Source organism: Parus major, chromosome 11, assembly GCF_001522545.3.
Source record: "Parus major isolate Abel chromosome 11, Parus_major1.1, whole genome shotgun sequence".
NCBI classification, from domain to species: Eukaryota; Metazoa; Chordata; class Aves; order Passeriformes; family Paridae; genus Parus; species Parus major.
In genome coordinates this window covers 3201914-3221962 of record NC_031780.1, presented here as the reverse complement: position 1 = coordinate 3221962, position 20049 = coordinate 3201914, and the positions used below count along the sequence as shown (strand labels likewise).

At 48.5% G+C, this 20049-nt stretch overlaps 1 protein-coding gene across 1 annotated transcript; it reads right to left on the bottom strand.

Annotated features, from left to right (window-relative positions):
* Nucleotides 1-427: 427 nt before the first annotated feature.
* COTL1 (coactosin like F-actin binding protein 1) lies at nt 428-19975 on the bottom strand. The gene is made up of 4 exons (XM_015640308.1): nt 19796-19975; nt 19401-19483; nt 9633-9790; nt 428-1764 (listed from the first exon to the last, which is right to left on the bottom strand). The coding sequence occupies exons 1-4, from the start codon at nt 19870-19872 to the stop codon at nt 1654-1656; spliced, it is 429 nt and encodes a 142-aa protein (XP_015495794.1). The 5' UTR covers nt 19873-19975; the 3' UTR covers nt 428-1653.
* Nucleotides 19976-20049: the final 74 nt, after the last annotated feature.

Genomic DNA, 20049 nt, shown 5'->3' with positions numbered 1-20049 from the left:
GGTTTAGGAAGTCCTGTCCAGAACTGTAATGCCCCATGTAACCCTGTGCAGGAAGCTGCAAAACTTGTCTGAAAGTGTTGTTCGTGTTCCCAAATCTGTTCCTGACCTCTCTACACTTATTTTCCCTGGCTGTCAAATTCTCTTTGACCTAATTGCAATTCCCACTTGGTATTTTGGTGCTGGAAATGGAGATGTAGAGCTGCTGAACAGAAAGTGTGTCAGGTGCACTGTGCTCACCTCTGCCTCTCGGAGCAGAGATGAGCAGACAGGGGATGCAGGCACTGGGATCATTTTACATCTAAACCAGTGTTTAATTCTCCTGACAGCCCCAAGATTGCAGGAGCTCAAAGCTTTACACCAAGGATTAAGAAACCTCATAAATATGGGCTTGTTGCAGGGAAGGTAAATGAACAACAGAGTTTCTGAGTACTGTTCTTGAAAAACATTTATTTCTGTAATGGATTTATAGCGCTGACTGCCAAGCCCCACAGTCTCTCCCAACACGTAATTCTGGGGACAGTCACCTTTGATGGAGAAACAAAAGCCATACAAAGAAGCCCCCACAAACAGTTTGGTGCCAAACTGAGCCCAGGTTCTCTCTGGGCCTTTGCTGATGAATATTTAACCCCAGCTGGGATGGAGCTGCCCTGCTCCATCCCTTGGTTCCAGCTGGAGGATGTTCACTGGCAAAGACCCCAAAGAACTGAAGATGTTGTGTTTAACAGAAAAATAACCTGGGGGGACACAGGCAGGGCAGGATTCAGCAGCTGCTATTTTTTTCAGACATCATTGAAAAAGGAAATCTATGCGTTTCAGTTTCACCTCCTGAGCCCCAGCATTAGGAAAGTCAAATACAAACCCAGAGACCCACATACACAAAACAGTGACCAAGTGTCCAGACATTTCTAAGCCCCTCAGTTTACTGTGCTGTGATACCTCCAAAAAGCAACAAAACCCACTTTAGGATTGTGGTGGATCTTATTTTTAAGAGGGAGGGACAGAGATGCAGCACAGAGCATAGCAACTGTCAAGCAATGTTTAAGGCAAATTTATTCCCATTTATCAGGAGTAAAAGAAATTTTTTTTTTGTTTGTTGGCTTTGTCGTTTAAGCTGTTAGATAACATCTCAGCTGGACATTTCTGCTTAGATGATTTAATCAAAGATTGAGGGAAGTCATCTCAAGCTGAGCCTAGAACAGCAAATAATGTTATTCCCAAGAATATCAGTCAGAATAGATTTTTCAAAAATTAAAGTAATCGATGTTCAGAGCTCCCCCAAAACTTTCTTCCCTCAGAGACCAGGTTGAGCCCAAGTAAAACACACAGACATGAAGAAGGACACAGTGGCAAGCCTCTACAAACACAGGGCTGAATAGGACCAAAGCAGAGCCAAACCTAAATTCCACAGGTGCGAGAACACGGACAGAGTTATGAGTAAAAAAAGGGGGGAAAAAAGGAAAAACAGAGCCCCAGAGAGGAATGTTTCATGAGAGAGAATGAAAATAAAAATCCACTGTATGCAAAAAAGGGAGTTCTTAGGTGCAGCCACAGAAAGCTGGGGAGTTCAGTTGCCTCATCTCTCAGGTGTGTTAGTTTGTTGTGCCTTTGCCCTCCCTTTGAGATCCAGGTGATGGTGCCAGGAGGTTCCTGCCTTTACTCAGTCTGTGCATCATAATTAGCCCCCCCTGCTTTCTTCAGCTCGTTCTTGATGTAATCCTCATCCAGCTCTTTGTGGTCACTGATCACAAATTCTTTGGCAAAGTTCTGCAAGAGATAAAGAAAGAACCAGTTAAAAAAAGGGGGATATTTTCTGCATAGCTGAATGAAGATGGGTTATCCAACTCCCCTGGGTGTCTGGATACGCTGATCTCCTGTGGCTGGGATAAATAGAAAGCTGTGGATGAGACAGAGGGCTAGTGAAGCAAAACCCAACACTTAACCTGGAAAATGTTATGTATTTACTCCCAGAGCCACTGGCTGCAGGACCCAGTGCAAGTGCAGCAGCTCTTCCTGGAGATGCACAGGCCAGGTTAGGTCAAGCTCCCTGAGCAGTATGTGAACTAAAACACCCCAAATTATTGACCTCCTGACCGCCACTGACCCTCAGCATAATCTTGGGCAAGTCACTAATCCTCTCTGTGCCCTTTTTAGGGCCCCTTCTCCTAAAACCAGAGCAGCACAGTGTCACACCTGCCAGCAGCAGGGAGAATGTCTCTCTGGGACACTGAGAGCACAGGGCTGCTGCCAGGAGCACACACACAGTGCATTTAGTGCCTCCTGCCCTCATCTCCAGCTGTGGCCAAAGCCAGGACACTGCCCCAGACCCTGCTGCTGCTGCTCACAGGCTCTGCCCTGTGCTTTGTGACCTCTGAGGACGCGCTGCTGAATGCACTCGTGTGCTCAGGGCAGCTTTCTGCCTGCTGGAGAGCTCTCTGCAGCTCCTGGCAGCTGGGCAAGCCCCGGGCAGCGTGCTGGGATGTGAGGCTGTGAACACACAAAACCCTTCTGCCAGCAGAATGGGATCCCAGGGTGTCTTTAGGGCTCTTTTCAGAGCAGTTGCACCTCGGGGATTCTTTCCCTTGTGGGGGCTGTCCCTCCTGCCTCCCAGCAGGGCTGGCACAGCATCCATGTGTGTGCACAGCCATTTCACAAACAGGCTGCTTGCTTTAGCATTTTCCTCCCCTTCCTAACCACAGCTGAGAACACTGCAGGAGTCTCCCTTCCCCCAAGCCCACAGAGCTTTAGCCAGCATGACAAGCACAAGCATCCATTGCTCTCCACCAAAAACATGAATTAAAATCCCAGCAGCTCTGCTTTGATGTCTGGGGAAATCTGCGATGCCCGAGTCCCTGGGCAGCGAGCTCCCCAAAAGGTGATGGGGGAAGGAGGCACCGCTCTGGGAGAGCTGCAGGCACCTTGTGTGGGTCCCTGGCACTGGGACAGCCCTGGCACAAGGGGAAGGGGGGGTCTCTTTGGCTTCAGACTCTCAGCCACGGCACAGCTCTTTATCTGGCAGCATCTCAAGGGTCTCCGTTTGGGATCGGAGCCGGGTACAGGAGGGGGTGGAGGAGGATGCAGAGTGAAAGAGCCTCAGCACCTCTTTCATGTGCTGGGAGAAATGGAATGGAGAGGAAAACAACTCCTCCTCCCCCTGCTGTGGCTGCACAGCTCCAGGAGCCTGGTGTGCCCTGCTCTGGCTGATGGGCAGCTGCACAAAGCACAGGGAATAAGGAGCCTGATCCACTGCTCGGCTTTCTGAGGACAGCACAGGCACTCAGCCACACCTTGGCAGAGTCCAGGGAAAATGGGAAAGACTTCACTGCTTTTTAGAGAAAAACAAATCCTTTTTTTTTTTTTTCTTTCTCCTGAGATGGGAATAAAGAGGCAAACTGCCCAAACCATCAGATTTAGTCATGCTCACGAGTGTCCTACTTCCAGGTCTCCAGGGTGAGATCGCTGCAAAGCTCAGCTCTTGCTAAAACCAGCTCCAGGATTTTCAGCTATTTGATGCTCACTGAGGTTTTGAGCTGAGCCCTTTCAATTCCTTTTCTGTGGTACCAGGTTTAACAAATTTGCCTCACCTTGGGAAGGAGATTATCCAGGACTACCTGATTTCAGGGTGAGTCTTTGCCCTGCTTTCGTGAGAACTGAGGCAGGTCCATAAAACCATTTCTGAGAGGGATTCCATGAAAAATGTATTTTATAAATGTGGGGAGGGCTTTCTTCAATACCCACTCTGCAGAATCCAGCTGATTCTGAAATTAAAACTGCAAGTGCACTCGTGCCCAAACAGAAGAGAATTAATTACATGTGCCACAAAGTAAATATAATTACTCAGCCTTCTCAACTAGACACTTATCTAGATGACTCCTGGGTGATGATCTGTGGGCATCAGCCATGATTTCACATCAGCACCACCAAGACCCCGTGCAAGGAATGAACAGTGTCCCCCTAGCAGTGGCCAGATGGGTTCTGCTCCCAGCCACTCTTAAATATCCTCTTAGCTGACTGGGCCACCTCTTGTGCCAGATTTGTACCCTCAGAGTGCAATCTGGGTCACTGCTATTAATAACTGTGTTTTATTCTGTTCTCTCAGGGTGCTCCTTGGTTCCTCACAGCAGCTCTTACCCAGCATGGTGTCTCCTCAAGCCTGGCCCCAAGGAGGGAAGATGCTTTTGGTGAGTTTTGTGCCTGGAATTTCTGATTTTAACATCCTGCTTGACCTTCTCCAGCCACAGCCTCCCTCATCACTCTGAATTTACTGTCTGAGCTCTCTGGGGCTGAGCTTTAGTTCAGGGTGAAAATCCTGAGGCACAGTGCATAACTCTGATGCTTGGGCCCTTGATTTGCTGACATGTGTCTTCATCTTACATCCTCCACTTCCTTTTCCCTTCTCCTCCCCACAACCCCAGGCTTTCTACAACCACAGCAAGCCCTGCCAGTGAATTCTAGCCTTTGTCTTCACCCCAGTCACCAGCAGCCTCCAGATAACAAAAACAATGATGCCATTTATCTTTATCACTCTCACAGCACAACAGTGAGCACAATCTCTTTGCTTTGCCTCTCAGATCAGTGAACAGGACACAGAAATGCTGAGGTTCACTCGTGGCTCTCCAGTGCACCTCTCTGGCACCAGCTCCTCTTTGTGCCTGAGCAGCAAAGGGTCACAATTTTGGAATTCCATCCCCCCCTGTCAACCATGCAGGAGCAAAGAAGGAGCCTGCATCCCTCCCTGGGAAGTATGAAATCTGTGCAGAAAGCTCGATCCTTCTCTTGCAGCCAGCTAAAAGGGGGAAAAAAAAGGGTGGAATAGATTTTCTTCCTCTTCCAAGCCCTGAATGTTTAGCATATGGGCCATAAAAATTCCCTAATTTGCCCAAGGGAAAATCTGTGTGGTGCAGATATTGTACCAAACTAGGTCTGCAGAGGCCCTTATAAATCCCAGCCAGGGAAGCCTGAAGCCAGGAGTAAAATCCTTGTGTAGTTTACAGACACGTGGGTTCTCAGCAGCTACAGATGGTGCCAGGTAGCTGAGCAACTTCTTGCCATTTTTTATTTTATTTTGACTGGGGCTTGGAGCAGCTTCTGCTGATGTTCAGAGCCCTCAGTTCTACTGTGCTTAATGTCAGCACTCCCATGGTGCCCCCATCCTCAGTGCAGATGCAGAACAGAGGAGATGACATCTCCCAGGTTTCTTTTCCAGCGTGGTCTGAGTCCCAGGCCTACAGCAAACCTGCTCCTGCTCTCAGCTGTCAGACTCCAAGCTCAGCAAAAACCCTCTCTTCAAATCTACTCCCTGCCAATTTTACATGGACCAGTTCCAGACACTGAGAGAAGCCAGTCCAAACCTCTGGCAAACACTTGTCTCAGCGCTGGGAGCTGCATTTCAGCTGCTCTGCAAATTCTCCCTGTCTGGGCTCCATCCCACTGGAAGAGTCACAAGTCTGTGTGTCAGACACAGGGCGATGAGGAGCTGCTGATTCTGACCCTCTTCTCTAGACTGGGAGTCCTTGTGAATCCAAATCCATTTGGTATGGTCATTATAGTAAACCAGAAGAGGAAAAACAGTCAAAAAGCAGAATTTAGTTTGCCTTCCCAGCAGGATCTCACTCACCCTCATGAGTAACTCTCAAAGCCACCGTGACATAGCTGCTCCCTGTGAGTTTGATTTCCTGACTGCCTCTAACAAAGCTATCAAACCTTCTGGTTTAATTTAGCTATTTAATCTTCTGGTCAGGACTCTGTACTGATATGAGAAAACCAAAGCACATACAGGGAATTCTGTGTGATCAGGGACCCCATCAGTGGGTGCTCCCTCCTGGGACCCATCATCAGTGCAGTGAGGAATCCAGAGGAAAAGGGAAAGGTGAGCAAAAAGAATATCTGGCTGTGAGCTGCAAAGCAGGAACTCAGTAGAGCTGTTGACATCATGACAGCCAGATGAATTCCTCACCAAAAATAATGATGAATAAAATGCCTTGAATATTTGCTCACAGAAACAGAGCTGTTTTACCCTGAATATGAATTAGGGAAATAACAGAGCACATGACTTTGTGGGGGAAGGAGTGCTGATGAGAACAGAAAAGAGTCAAAATCCATGGAAAATCAGACAAACTGGCAAAGGCTGGGCAGTCCCTTTACTGGGAGAGTCCTGCAGGACATGAGTTCAGTCCTGTCAGGAAAAAGACCTCTGCCTAAGGAAGAGTTAAAATCTCCTGGTAGGAAATGCAGCCATGAAGGGCACGGAGTTCACAGAGAGGAAGGAACACTCAGAGGAAAACCAACTCCTGCTTCCAGTTCCTTGGTGTTTACATCAAAACCATCCCATTTCAGCACTCCCAGTGCCTGGGCTCATCCTGTGGGCTCTGGTGGCCAAAGTGCCGTGGGGTGGCTCTGTGTACACATCTGCCAGGTCACCCTGGGCACAAGGTGACACACGGCTCCTGCTGCTGCCAAACAGATGCAGCCTGGCAGAAGTCACTGCTCCATAAATTCCCACTTGTTTAGATTGTTCTAGGGGTAGGTTTAGGCTCCACCCCAGAAATGATCTCCCAAACATCTTAAACAACCGCCAGCAACGGGAAATATTGTGCCTCTTCTTCCCCCATTTGATCTGTCCTTGGCATGGGGAGAAGCCCAGTGGATAAAAGATGGAATTGTGCATCCCCCCACTCCCTGTCTCCATTTGCACAGCAGTCCCACACAACAGGGCTTAGCCAGACCCTTAAGAAGACACAGATATTCACTTGTTCCCCATCCTGGCCTTACTTCTAATCTGCTCCCAGCTGAACTACTTGGACCAGGCTGCAGGCTTGAGCCAAGATTTCCAGCTGAGTTAAGGAGGAAAGGATGGAAAAATAAATGGATGTGGGGAAAAAAAAAATAAAAATGCTCCTGATAATTCCTTAAATGGATTTTTATACAATCCAAAAGAAATACAATAAACCCAAAACCCATTTTCCAACAACATTAAAGAGGTAATAAGCATAGGTCCACATGGGGCCAGAAGACCTGGCTCTCATCTAGCAGAGATCAGAAAACTACAGCTATTTGTAGCAGATGAGATCCATCCCTGTCATTTTACAGTTATTACAGCTAAAAATCAATTGTCCTTTCTTCCTGAGAGGTTTTCTGGCAACCTCCTGCACTCACTATCAGCACTGCTTCCCAAGCCACCTCCCCACGGATTTCACAGCACCTGCTCTCCCTTCCAAGGGAGGAACACAAAAGCCAGGGCAGTCCAGCTCCTCTTTCTGCTTCCTAATAGTTCATCCCTTTGCTCATAATCCACTCCTCACCAGTTAATGTCCCTTGTGTTTTCCTCATGGCAGGTGCTTCTGGGAGCCCATTAAGGATCCCTGAGTGGGATCCTCTTTATCCCAGGGCTGGCAGGAGCTGCCTGGGCTGGCTGGCTTTCACTTTGTCTCGCAGGAGCAGCAGCATTTCATGGTGTTTGTTCAGCTCTGAGAGCTCAGCCCCAGCTCACCAGCACGGCTCAGGACATAAAGCAGGCATGCCCTCACACTTTGGTCTTAAATAAAGACCCACAGCTGCTTTGGCAAATGGAACAAGATGGTGAGAGCCCTTCAGGTTTTACTGAGGGCTCTCAGAGTGAGGAGCTGCTCTTCTGGAATCCCAGCCTGTTCCTTGTGTGGATCAGAGCCACACAAAAAGCCTCCTTGTGCCACCCTTCCACAGGGTCCAGCTGCACAGAGCCCAGCCACACCTACATCCTGCTCAGGGACCAAAAACCTCCCTCCTTAGGGAGGTTTGTTTTTTTTTTATTCCAAATGATGAACCAGCACTGACTCAGATTTGTAGTTTATCATTACAGAAAAAAAACCAAAACCAAGCATATTTATGTATAACTAAGTACAACTCACATCTCAAATAATCTCTGTAAAAAACATAAGATTGAGAATGTGCCTGAAGGTCAAGGGAGCTACTAAGAGCAATTTCACTAAGTATTTCCCTAAGAGTGAAATAGCTCTGGGATAAATTCCCTCCATTAGATTTCAGTTGGATTTTCTTGTCCTTGTTTATTTTGACAGATTATCTGCAAGGTCACAGGCATAAAAAGAAGAAAATAGTTCTGCTTTTATCTCACTCCACTCAGAGGGATTCAGTTGCATATCAAGAACAACTCAAAGTACTTGTCAAGAGAATTTCTTCTGGACAGGAGATCACCATTGCTGTGATGTTCAGAAATGCTTTGCAGGGGTTTATAGACAAGGCTGTTCAGTAAAAGTGCATCAAGCACCAGTTGTATTGGTTTTTATTTTAGTACAGACTAATTGGAATATGAAAGCTTTTAAGTAACAGCCAAGAATGGTTAATGCTCCACCAAATTATTAACTTGTACAGACTACTAATCAAAGATGAAGCAAGTGAAATTGCAAATTATATGTAACAGACCTAGGGACAGATCTGAGCACAGTGCTCAGGAATGCTATTCAACTCAACAGGAATACATTGTCTAAACCGATTTTAAAGAAAATCTTGGGCTTAGTGACTCACATAAGAGTCATTCTTTAGTACTCTATAATTTTGTCTTCAGCTACAATTACGGTTTCAGCTGCTTCCCATGAGCAGAAACTTGCTTTCCTATCTCTCAGGTGTCATTCTGGAAGTTTCTTTGGAGAACAGACCCCTCTGAGTCGTTGTCATTCTGAAAGATAAACCAGAGTTTATCTTCTGGAAGGACAGGAATGCATTGTCTTCTTCATTCTTCTTATCAAAATGTAATCTTCTGTATCATATAAACTACCAAAGAGTTGAGGGCGGCTTCATTCTCCCCCTTCACAGTGTCCTGTTGGGAGATTTCTTTACACAGGCAAGAGCTCAGTTATTGGGGGAGATGAATTTAATCATCAGCCTGTTCTCCAAGAGCATAAACAAAACCATTTCCAAGGCTCTGGTGAGCTGGTTCTATGTTCCATTGGAAGAGAAAATCCTGCTTTAAATACTTTTCCAGAAGAAACATCCCATGCATCAGCATCCTCTCCATCACAGCCAGGTTCCAGCTCTGGTTCTGTGCAGCCTCCCTGAGGTCACTTCTCTGCTGGCTGTTGTTTGTTCTCACTTGGACTGAGCACATTTCTCCTTCCCCTGCTACACCCAAGGCCAAACAAAGCCTGTTCACATCTAGTTAGCCATTAAGAGTTAGTTAATTGGTACGATAGGGACTTCAGACTTTGGGTGATTAACTCCACAAATTCACTGGGCAAAGACAAAAGGCCTCCAGAGAAGTTTAAACAAGGGTGTGGGTTTTCCTGTTTAATTTTACCTGCTTAATACTGCTCATGATCATTCAGTGTGGGATTGTTTCCATATGAAGGAAGGGGATGTGAGACATCTCAGGGGTGACAAGGAGGGGAGAGCATAAATTCTAAGTGCATAAATAGCTAAGGCAGCCTTAAGCTCAAAAGGTGCTTCTTTATGCCTGAGTGCTCCAAGGGCAGATGTTAAGCCTTCCTAGGAGGAAGGCAGGCAATAGGAAACTGTCTTCTTTTTCAAAGGATTAACTCCTAAGTTGGAGGATGAGCCAATCCTTCCCTCTCCCTCCCTCCTGCTGGTGTTTGTACAGAAACAGAGATGGGAGCTGCTGGGTAGGAGCATAAGGAAGAGGTTACCTGTACTACTTCCTTGACCAGAGTCTTGTCAGTCCCAGTTTTGGCTCTCTGCAGGCCACTGACATCCTCTCCAATCCAGGTGATGAGGGCAAACTTGACTCTCTTGCTCATGGCATCGCCGGTGGTGAATCGGACAAAGCCGAACAATCGCACATCATCTGCGGAGGCAAAAAGGGACAAACTGATTAAAACCAGGAGCATCCCTGCCTTCCCCTTTTCCAGGGGGAGCCTATTGCTGCCAAACACCAAGGCAAGGCACTGATGCCATGTTTCAGTGCCAGCATTTGGGAATCAGGGGGCAGTACAGGGCTCTGCTCACACACCCTGTGCTAGCAAGGTGTGCTTTGCCTGTGTCAGCCTCCCCTGGGTTCTCCGAGTTGCTGGGAGGAAACTGGCCATGCTGGACACCCCACATCACAGTGGAAATGGCTAAAATACAGTCAGCAGGCAGGTCAAGAGCACAGAGCTAACCCCAGTTACACATTCAGCCAAATGATTCATCTGTAGGCCTGGTGAAGGAGGGAGGAAAGTGATACCCTGGTGTCTCTTACAGAATAGAAGGATTAGGGTCACATTTTATAACATTACCAGAAACTGGCCATTGTGCAAATCTGATCTTTCTCCCTCCTTCCATCCATTTCTGGCTCACTTGTAGTATGAGTTTACATGAAGGAAGGGAGGAAAAGGAGGAAAAGAAAAATCTGCAATTACTTGCCCAGGTGTGTTTTTCTACTCCTTCCAAAGCCCTGGAGGGAAAAGTCCTGGGTTTTAGAACTGTGCTGATCTTTGTTTCACAGCAGGTTTGTGCTGCATCACACCAGACTAATTCAGCCTGGCCATATGTGTGACAGCCTTGTAGACTCTTATCTCAGAGAGCTCCTTCCTCCATCTCCTGGTGACTCACAGCCAGGCTGGAAGCCTTCCTGATCAGGAGCACCGTCCCCCTGCATCCCCAGGCTCCAAGGGATGCTGGAGCCTCCCACCAGGAGGGGCAGAAAGCAGAGCAGATGGACACTTGTGCAATTGTGGAATATTCCTAATCATCCTAATCAATTCTCCATCTCTCAGAGGTCACTCGAGGCCCTTGAAGGGAGGTGACTCAAACCAGAAGAACAAACCTGCTGTTTGAGCAGGCTCCTGGTAATCCTGGCACACTTGTTGTGACCAGTTCAACGTGCCTCAGAGGGATTTGCTGGGTTGATTAATTGCCAGGTGAAAACGTGGGCTCCAGGTGTAGGAATGGCTGCCAACATCCCCAGCACGCTCCACGAGCAGCCAGGACAGCCCCAAGAGCTCTGGAGACAGGGGAGAAGCAGCTCTAAATTGCTCATCCCCAGAAAATAAGCTGCTAGAAATCTGTCTTTAAAAAAAAAATAAAATTGGGATATTCTCCACAAGCTGACATATCTCAGAGCTTCTTTAATGATTTGATTTGCCAAAGTGTGGACAAATTCCCCTTGGTAAAAGAGAAGACTTTTTTAAATCTGAAAAAAAATCTTCCTCTGCTCTCCCTGTTTTGTTCACCCTGATCTTTTTTTATTTTTTTGGTCACTGACTGAGTAATTCTGGGCAAACTGGAAAATGGATGTAGGGAGGTGTGTGAGCCAGTGCAGTGTCCAGAACAAAATCCTCTGAAGATTTCAAAGTTGAAACGAAGAGAAAGATCTTATTCAGAAGAAAAATCCAGATGGATCTTTGGAAGGAGAGAAAGAGTCGTGTATCAACAATGCAGGCAAACAAAACTTCTCTCTCAGTTACCCTGCTACTGTAAGTGTAAGAAATGCACGTGGAGACTCCTGATTCTGACAGTAAATCCTCTTCCCAAGATTGATTAGAGCCATAAATGAAGCGACAGCCAGGAAATACCCAAGGTGAAGCGAGACAGTAAATCCCCTAACGTTACAATTAACAGATCCAGGAGCAAGCCTTGCTTCCCCAGCTCTGACAGCAAAGGAGGCCACGCTCTGCCCAGAATTGCTCTGTGAAAATTGCTCTGTGCTCCCAGAAAATCCTTTGGGAACAGTCTGGGAAGGCCCTTTAATGTCATGGAGTGCTCCTGCACTGCAGTGGTGTCTCTGCCCTTCCCATGGAGCCCTGGGTCCCACCTTGAGCCTGTGGGTTTTCATCCCTGCCCCTTGTAACAAAGGCTGTCACAGAGCCATGGGATATAAATATATACATATATACACTGGGATGCAAATATGTCATCTGGGTATATAATAATATACCCAGATTATAAATACCTTTATTATAAAGATAATAGAAAAATATAATGAATGTGGAAAAAAATTGCTTTTTCATAGCAGCACAGAGGAAGCTCCAGGGATGCCCCATGCCTGGAAGTGTCCAAGGCAAGGTTGGATGGGGCTTGGAGCAACCTGGGACAGTGGAAAGTGTCCCTGCCCATGGCAGGGGGAGTGGAACAAAATGATCTTTGAGGCCCCTTCCAGCACAAACCATTCTGGGATTCTGTGAATTTGTCTGTCAGAATAATTTCAATTTTACATGAACCCACAGCTCACTGGCAGCAGGATTTGCTTCTCAGCAGAACTTCCAGTGCTGGCCCATCCTGGTTAAAGCAGCTCTGTGACACTAAAGAGAGCCAAATCCAGCAATTCCAGCTTTTATCCATGAGATCACCTGAGCATGAACAACTCTTACTTCATGGTGTTGAGTTCCAGTATGTTTAATGAGCACCTGAGGTTGGTCTGGGGCTCTGAGTCACCTCTTGGGCAGACTTTTCCTGGGGCTGCTCCACTTGTGGGGGCTTGAAGGGGTCCCACCCCAGCTGGGTCCTGTCTCCTCCTGTCTCCCCACGGAGTTTTTATCCCTCCTGGAGGCAGAGCAGGCTCTTCAGCTGCCACAGCTCTCAGCCCAGGCTGTTTGGCACAGATGTGATGCCTCAGCTCGCTGTGCTGTGTGTGAATGGCGCTGCACACAAAGCTGAATCGCAGCCCTGAGCAATTAACATCTCTCTGTTCCTAAAAGGGCATCAGGGACGGATGGAGAGGTTTTCAGCTCAGCCTGGGTATAAACCTCTCCAACTGCAGGTCAAAATCCCCGAGCAGAAGTGGCTGGGTTTCACAATTAGTCTGAAGCGTGTTCGGAGTGATAAGGGGATCAAAGCGCAAGTTCTTTCCTACTCCCAGATTTCCTCTTTCACAGTTAATCAGTTCTGCCCTGCCAGATCGACTCCCCATGCTGGAAGTCATCAATGCCATCAGTGCCAAATCCCTGAGAAATCTCAAGGCATTAACATCCATCACCTCTTCCTCACACAAAACCCCTCCTGGTGGATTTAGGAGCTGCTGGGAGTGAGGGGAGCAGAACAAATCAGGGAGAGGCAGAGTAGATTCCCCTGAAAGAGGAAATCCTGCCCAGGGCTGTGCAACCCCTTTCCCAGCCACTGAGACATGAATTTCAGGGCAGAGAGAAGTGAATAACTGACCTGGGGAGAATGGAAATAGCAGCTTTGAGATTGCACAAGATGCAAGCAGCAGAAATTAACAATGTTAATTCAATTAATACCAGGACTCCTTTCACAATGGCTGGACAAACAATGAGCAGCTCAATGAATGCCCTTAACGAGCATCACTTGGTATTTCTCTCCAAACTCTTTGTTTATCACTAAGGCAGGATTTTCCAAATATACTGATGAAGCTGCCCTTGGCTGTCAACAAAGCTTGATTCCCAAACTACAGAGATTTCCTTCATGGTACCCTTCCCTTTTTCTACCTCCACTCAAGTGCTTTGGTTCAGCTGCACTGAAAAATTTCCCCATTAGGTTAAAATGCAGTGAGTCATCAGTAAAAGATAATAACTGCAGGGAAGAAATACCCTGTCAAACCGTCACGGTTCCCAGGCTGAGGGCTCTCAATGGCCAAGGCAGAGATGTGCCACGATAAAAACACAGCTCCCAGCCTCACCTGCCTGCTGAACCAAGGTCACAGGCAGCAAGGCAGGTGATGGCCTGACCTGCTTTTGTCTTCTGTCCAACATGAATTACTACAGCGCATGACAGGTTCCACGAAGATTTAATTTGTTTGCTTCAATTGAATTAATTTTAGATTAATTTGTCAATTTTCCACCTCTTCAGTCAGCCTCGTGATCACGTGGCCACAAGTGCAGACAGAAACGTTCCCTACCTCTTCCTACACTGTTTTTTCCTCTTAAACCCAGCACCAATCCCACAGATCTCGTGCAGGGCTGCCTTGCTCCACCCCAACATGTTCATTAATGTGAATTAATCTCAAATGTGGCTGACCCCAGGGCCACCCCAGGGTCACCCCAGGGCTTTGCTGGGGCACCAAACCCTCTCCAGGTGACTCGGGGTGGCTGCTGTGAGTGCAGGGACATGAGTGCACAGGAAAATGACCCCACAGTCATTTCACACCCCTTCTGTGCTCCAGTGAAGCACCAGGGGGCTGCTGGTACCCCAGTGACAGTCACGGCTTCTCTCCTGACCTGGGGGGACACTGAGAGCAGAGTAGGAGCAGAAGGGGACCCAAGTCTGCCCTGAAGGGAGGAATGGTGGTGTTGGTTGGCCAGAAGGCAGGCCCCAAAACAAAGGGCAGGCAAAAGGTACAAAGCTCTTCTTTCCCTGCTCCTGTGCCCTCCACGGGAGCGCAAAGGCACAGCCACAACCAGGACATTTTAATTAAACATCACAAAACAAGGAGCTGCTGATCAGTGAGATCAGTGAGAATATTCTCTAAAACCACAGGCTGTCCCAGCCTGGGCTCCAGCTGGTGGCCAGGAGAGCGCTGTGACCCTGCCAGGAGCACTCCTCACAGGCAGGGAGGGCACAGGGGCACGGTGACAAATTCCATAAGCCACCCGTGGCCCCAGGTCTTCCTTTAAATAGCTGGTAAGGGAAAGCAGGAGAGATGAACACTGAGGAGGAAAAACAAAAGCAGTAGGAGATTGATTTACAAGGCCCATTTTAGCAACTTAAGATGCAGCCAAATGCAGATAAGCACCTATCTCATTATATGTCCTCGTGTGTTTTTACAAATCTTTCCTACAACCGCAGGTGCCAATGTAACCTTGGTGATCTCTCAACTCACAGCTCCTGCATTTTTAATGTGCAGCCCAGGCTTTCTGGGACAATTGGTCTAAACCCCAAAAAACTTGTATTTTTATTAGGAGCCAATTCTATTTCTATTTTCTAATACTTTGTGTCAACCCCCAAATGATTTTATAGGGGATTTAATTCAGACCAAAGATTTTCTGTTCTTCCTGCTGCTGAATGCCCAGTGTGGTTTTGGGCTGATCTTTTCAGACACATGAATAACTATCCCATTTCATGCTGTCATTGCAATTATTTATCTGGACTGGGGCTTTCCAAATAAAAGCCTCATTATTTCTTTTGTCAGAGATGCATTGAAAACATCTGTTCACATATGGCATGGGGTGGGGTGGGGGGGAAATACAGTCTTCCCACCACTCCATTGCTTAATGGCAGAATACACATTAAAAAAAATGAAATTAAACCACAGACAGAGCCAATGTGATGCTCTGCTGCTTCATAATACAGACACTGAGGTGATGTCCAGGGCAGTCAGGTACAACAGACACACACAAAAGTTCCACAGGATGTCATTTCACTTGTAACTCATTCCACTCTTCTCAGCAGCAGCATCACCAGCCCAGTTATAAGACGTTGAAATTAAAAACATTTAAAAAAAAATAAATCCTAAGAGCTGTCACATCCTTCCATACAATAACCTTCAACTCTTTATCACTTTCTGGCTCCAAATGCACCAGCTCAGCTGCTTTTTTTCAAAGTGTACTGATGGCACGTCGTGCTAACCACCAAATTAATGCTTCCTCTGGAGCCAGGCCATCTGCAGAGGCAAGAGCTGGAACTGGGAAGTAAAATGGATCAGAAGCCTTGAATTAAGTCCTTGTTTAATGCAGAGGTAATCTGTGCTGTTAAGCCCAACCAAAACAGTCCTCAGCCAGAAGACACAGAGGGTGTCTACAGGGAGTGTTTAATGGCCCTGACACAGGGAATGTCCTCGACTTTGGGCTCCAGACCCTCTGGGTCAGACAAGGGCCAGCACAGGCAGGACATTGGCCATGGGGCAGGACTGCAAGAGGAAGAGCCCCCAGCAGCCACCTCCCAGTCACACAAGGATGTGCCAGGGGCTTAAACCAACCTCCCTGGCTTTACTTTGGGATGGGCTGGAGGAGAGGTGCTCACACGCGGGGGGCTGGCCTTTGGAGGACAGAGAAGATGAATTCCTGGCTCTAGAGCAGGGTCTGGTCCTCCCAGGCAGTGTTTGAGCTGTCTTGAGACAAACAGACCTTGACAGCAGCAGCACGACAGCGACTGACACACAGAAGTCCAGGGTTCAGGCTGGGTTTGCAGCATCACCCCAGGACCCTGAACAAAAGGGCACTGAAGAAACTCTTCTTCCCGTGTTTCCTTCCTCTAAGAGTGGCAATTGCTGACCCCAGACAGGGATGGGAAAAGCAGGATAGTTTAGTGATGCTGTTTGTTAAACCTTTCTGATCCTACACAAAGCCTAGTGCAGACCTAAGGAAGAAAAGGCCCCCACAGCAGATCTGTAGGATGCAGGTCTGATGTGGGACGTGTCTCTGAGAGCTCAGCACAGGAGGAATGAGCCCACAGCAGGGGCAGCAGCAGCTCCTGGCTCAGGGCATGGGCCCCACTGCCCCAGCTCAGCAGCTCTGCCACGTGTTCTCCTCCACAGCCCCAGAGCAGGGCTGGGAGTGTGCAGAGCTGCTTTCTGCTACGGCCTCCCTCCACTGCTACTTCCTCTAAAAGAAGCAATTTCCGTTTCCCTCCTTTCCCTTTGTCCCCAGCCACCCTAGTTCCCCGAGGAGGTTTGCAGAGTCAGTGATGGGCATGGAAAGGGTTATGGACAGGGGGAAAAAAGCAAAAATACATCCCTGTTACCAAGAGCCCCTTCCAGCCCCCTGACCTCTGTCCCTGCACAAGGCAGGACATCCACCACAGGCAAACATCTTCCAAACTGGTACCAAAGCCCTTCCCTGTGCCAGAGCCACAGCAATCGGCACACAGGGACCCGCCCAACGCCGGAGCTTTAGTAAGAATGGTTCTTAAAGAAAGGAGGCACAAGGATGTTTGCAGCTCAGAAACAGCTGGTGAAGAAGGTGGAACCTCTGCACGCTGAGATTTGCAATCCCAGCTCCTGCTCTTGCCTCCAGCCACCAAATGATGCTCAGCTTCTACCGGAGGCAGCTGCAGCACTTTGTGGCTTTCAGGGCAGTGTTTCTCACACAACAGGAATTCAAAACAAGATAGTTTATTCTGATACCAAGATTTTTTTAACTTTTCATCTCATTTTCTGAAGCTGTTTGCATTGGTAGCAGCTCTTCTCCCCTCCAGTGAAATGTAAAAGGGGATGGAAGAGACCAGGAGGAAAGAGATGTAGCATCAAGAGGAAATAATGTTTAACAGCTTTTCCCACCCCTTGCTACTCTTCTATACTGACTTTGTTTCAGTAGAAGTATTCCAACCAACTCTACTTCTTTCTTCCAGATGGGAAGGAAAGCCCCAACCTCACTGCTGGCACAAGGTTTGATTCCTGACTATTCCAGCAGGCCAGGTGAAGGTTTCTGCACAGATGGAGGCTCCAAAACTTGCATCTCTTCCTTTCCCAACTGCAGCACCGAAACTCGTGGGTGGAGGAAGATCCTTTTCAGCTCTCAGCCAAGGAGCAGGCACCTCAATTTGCCTTTTTTCAGCCTCCAACAGCTGTGCCCCAGAGGTGGCTCTGGCCCTGGTCTGCCAGGGAGCAGCCCTCAGCAGCTGCATGCCAAGGGAAAGTGAAGGAAAGGGAGCAATGGAGCAGCTCTAAAGAATTTACCTCCCCATTAAAGGGTAGCAACAAGCCACAGCCTACCCCACAAGTGCCCTTTACTTAACTCTTGCCTTACTGGGCTTATTTCTAAAATATAGGATATTTCCACTTTTTTTTTTGCAAAAATGTTTCAGTATTGGGTCCAGCTTGGTTTGAACACCGTGTTTATAAACCCTGTTAAGCACACAGATGTGGCCACTCTCGAGAGCGCAGTGTGTGCCCCCACTCTTTGTCATCCTCACCCTTCCCAGCCCAGCTCGTGCCCACGCTCTGCCAAAGCCCCTCTGCCTGCTCAGCCACTCCAGAAAAGGGTTCCTTTCACCACAGAACGGAGGAGAGGAAGTTCTTAAGGGTGTCCCATCCAGAAAAAAAAACATTAAAAATCAGCTCAGACAAAAAGAAAGACATGGACAGTATAAAGGCAGGGAGAGAAAATAAATGGGGACGGTTTCCCTGCAAGCCTCAGGTGTCTGGAGACACGAGGGATGCTCAGTTATCTTGGCCAGGAGAGGAGACAGAGAGCATGGCACTCAGATCCTGAAGTCACTGACCTCCCAAGGGAACAATTAACTGCTGCCATGAATTTCCAAAGTGCTGAGCCCCGGGATTCCCTGGATTCCAGGTAATTGCTTTTCCCTTCTGTTGCCCACTGAAGAGAGTAGAGTGGGAAGGAGCTCCTGCAGTGCAGTGATCAGCTCTTCTGACACCAACCACAACAGGACCGTTCTCAGTTCTGAGAGTTTTCCCTGCAGGTTCTCAAGAACAGCTGGAAACGAGTGGCTGCCTTGATGTCAGTGAGACCCCACTGCCAACATCAGAGCAGAGCCTAAATCATCTTCATTTCACGGCTCCTTTCCAAGGACTGATACACTTTTCTCCTGTGATTGATCAGACCTGTCCCACCCTCAGTTCCGTTCCTGGGAGTTCTCTCCTTCCCCTCCATAAAGCACAGCCAAGCCCTGGGGACAGGCACTGCTGTTTCCCCGAGGTGTTCCTGGGAACTGCCCCACCTTCAGAGGGCACAGACTGCTCAACACAATTCCTCCACAGTTCAGACACGGAATTCTGAAAATACAGGTGAATCATAGCATTTGACTGCACTTGATGCTGGCTGAGTGAGGAAGACTTCTTATAATCCCGTATTATTAAAAAATAATATCTCACCTCACTCGGTGACATTGTTAACTAGCAGCCAAGATAGGAGGAAAACAGAGATAAAAATCAAAACCCGCTTTTGTGAAACTCAACAAAAGTCACGACCAGACGAAGTTAAACACTCCTCAATTCATTTTCATTTCCCCCAGGCTTTGTTCCTGCCCTGAATGTTCCCCAGCCGGCAGCTCAACAATCGAGTGCCACGTTTAAACCTGGAGCCGCAACAGTTGCGGTTGTGCAAGGCCACATCTGCGATTGTTTGCAGGGCTGTATTGTTCCAGCCCGGCTTCACCATGACCACCCTCCGCTCAGGTTTCGTGCTCCTAAAAATCCCCAGCAAGCCTTCCACCTGCAGCCACTGTAGCGTTGTGATTTTCAGAAGAATTTTATAAGTGTTTCATTCTCAACGATCTGTATGACCGCATCTTTCTAGCCACAACTCAGTCGGTTTTGCTCTGAAATTGCCAAACAAGGCGGCCGGTGCTTATCAGGCGTTTTATCTGGTTTATAACCGAGCTCTGAAAGGTTGTGCAAAGAGGGGAGAAAGAGCCCGAAGGACTTTAAGCCTAAGGGTGAGACAAAGGACCCGCTGGACTATGGACTTGAGGGAGTTGCACTCTGTGGAGCTGGAGACGCGATCCTGCAGGACAGGGCGGGCACGGGGAAGCAGCAGCGCTAATCCCGATTTTCCCAAGTTTCCTCCCATCCTTTGCCCCTCGGGAAGGTGGAAAGGGGCCGAAGCATCCGAGACGGAGCTTACCTGTGCACTTCCTTTTAAAGGCTTCATAGTCTACCCCTTGGTCTCCAGGGACGATTGTAGAGCCATTGTACTTAAACGTCACCCTTCGAGGAGGGAAAAGACAAGGGGAATAACAGTTAAAAGTCACCTTTCCGGATGGAGGAAAGGAAAGAGGAATAAAGTCACCCTTTGGAATGGGGGAAGGGAAGGCGAAGAATACACTGAACACTCACAATCTTTAGGAGGGAAGGGAGTGGATGGGGAAGAATAGATTGTAAAAAAACCCATCCTTTAGGAAGACGGGAAGGGGAGAAGGGGGCAAGGTCTGTGGAAGTCACCCTTTGGGGAGCGGGGACAGAGGACGGGGAATCCCAGCGCGCCGCTGCCCGTCCGGGGGGATGCCGGGGGCCACCTACCAGTTCACCTCGGTGGCATCGTCCCTGACGAGGTTGTACGCCTCCCTGCACGCCTCCTTGTCGATTTTGGTGGCCATGGGGGCGAAGGGGAGGGGGGCAGCGCGGAGCGGCGCGGAGCTGGGGGGGCCGCGGCCGCCGCTGCTGCCGCTGGGCGCTGAGCGAGCCGAGCCGAGCCGAGCCGAGCCCCGCGATCCGCGATCCCGCCCCCGCCTCCGCCGCCAATGGCTCTGCCGGGCCCGGCCCTGCCCCTCCCG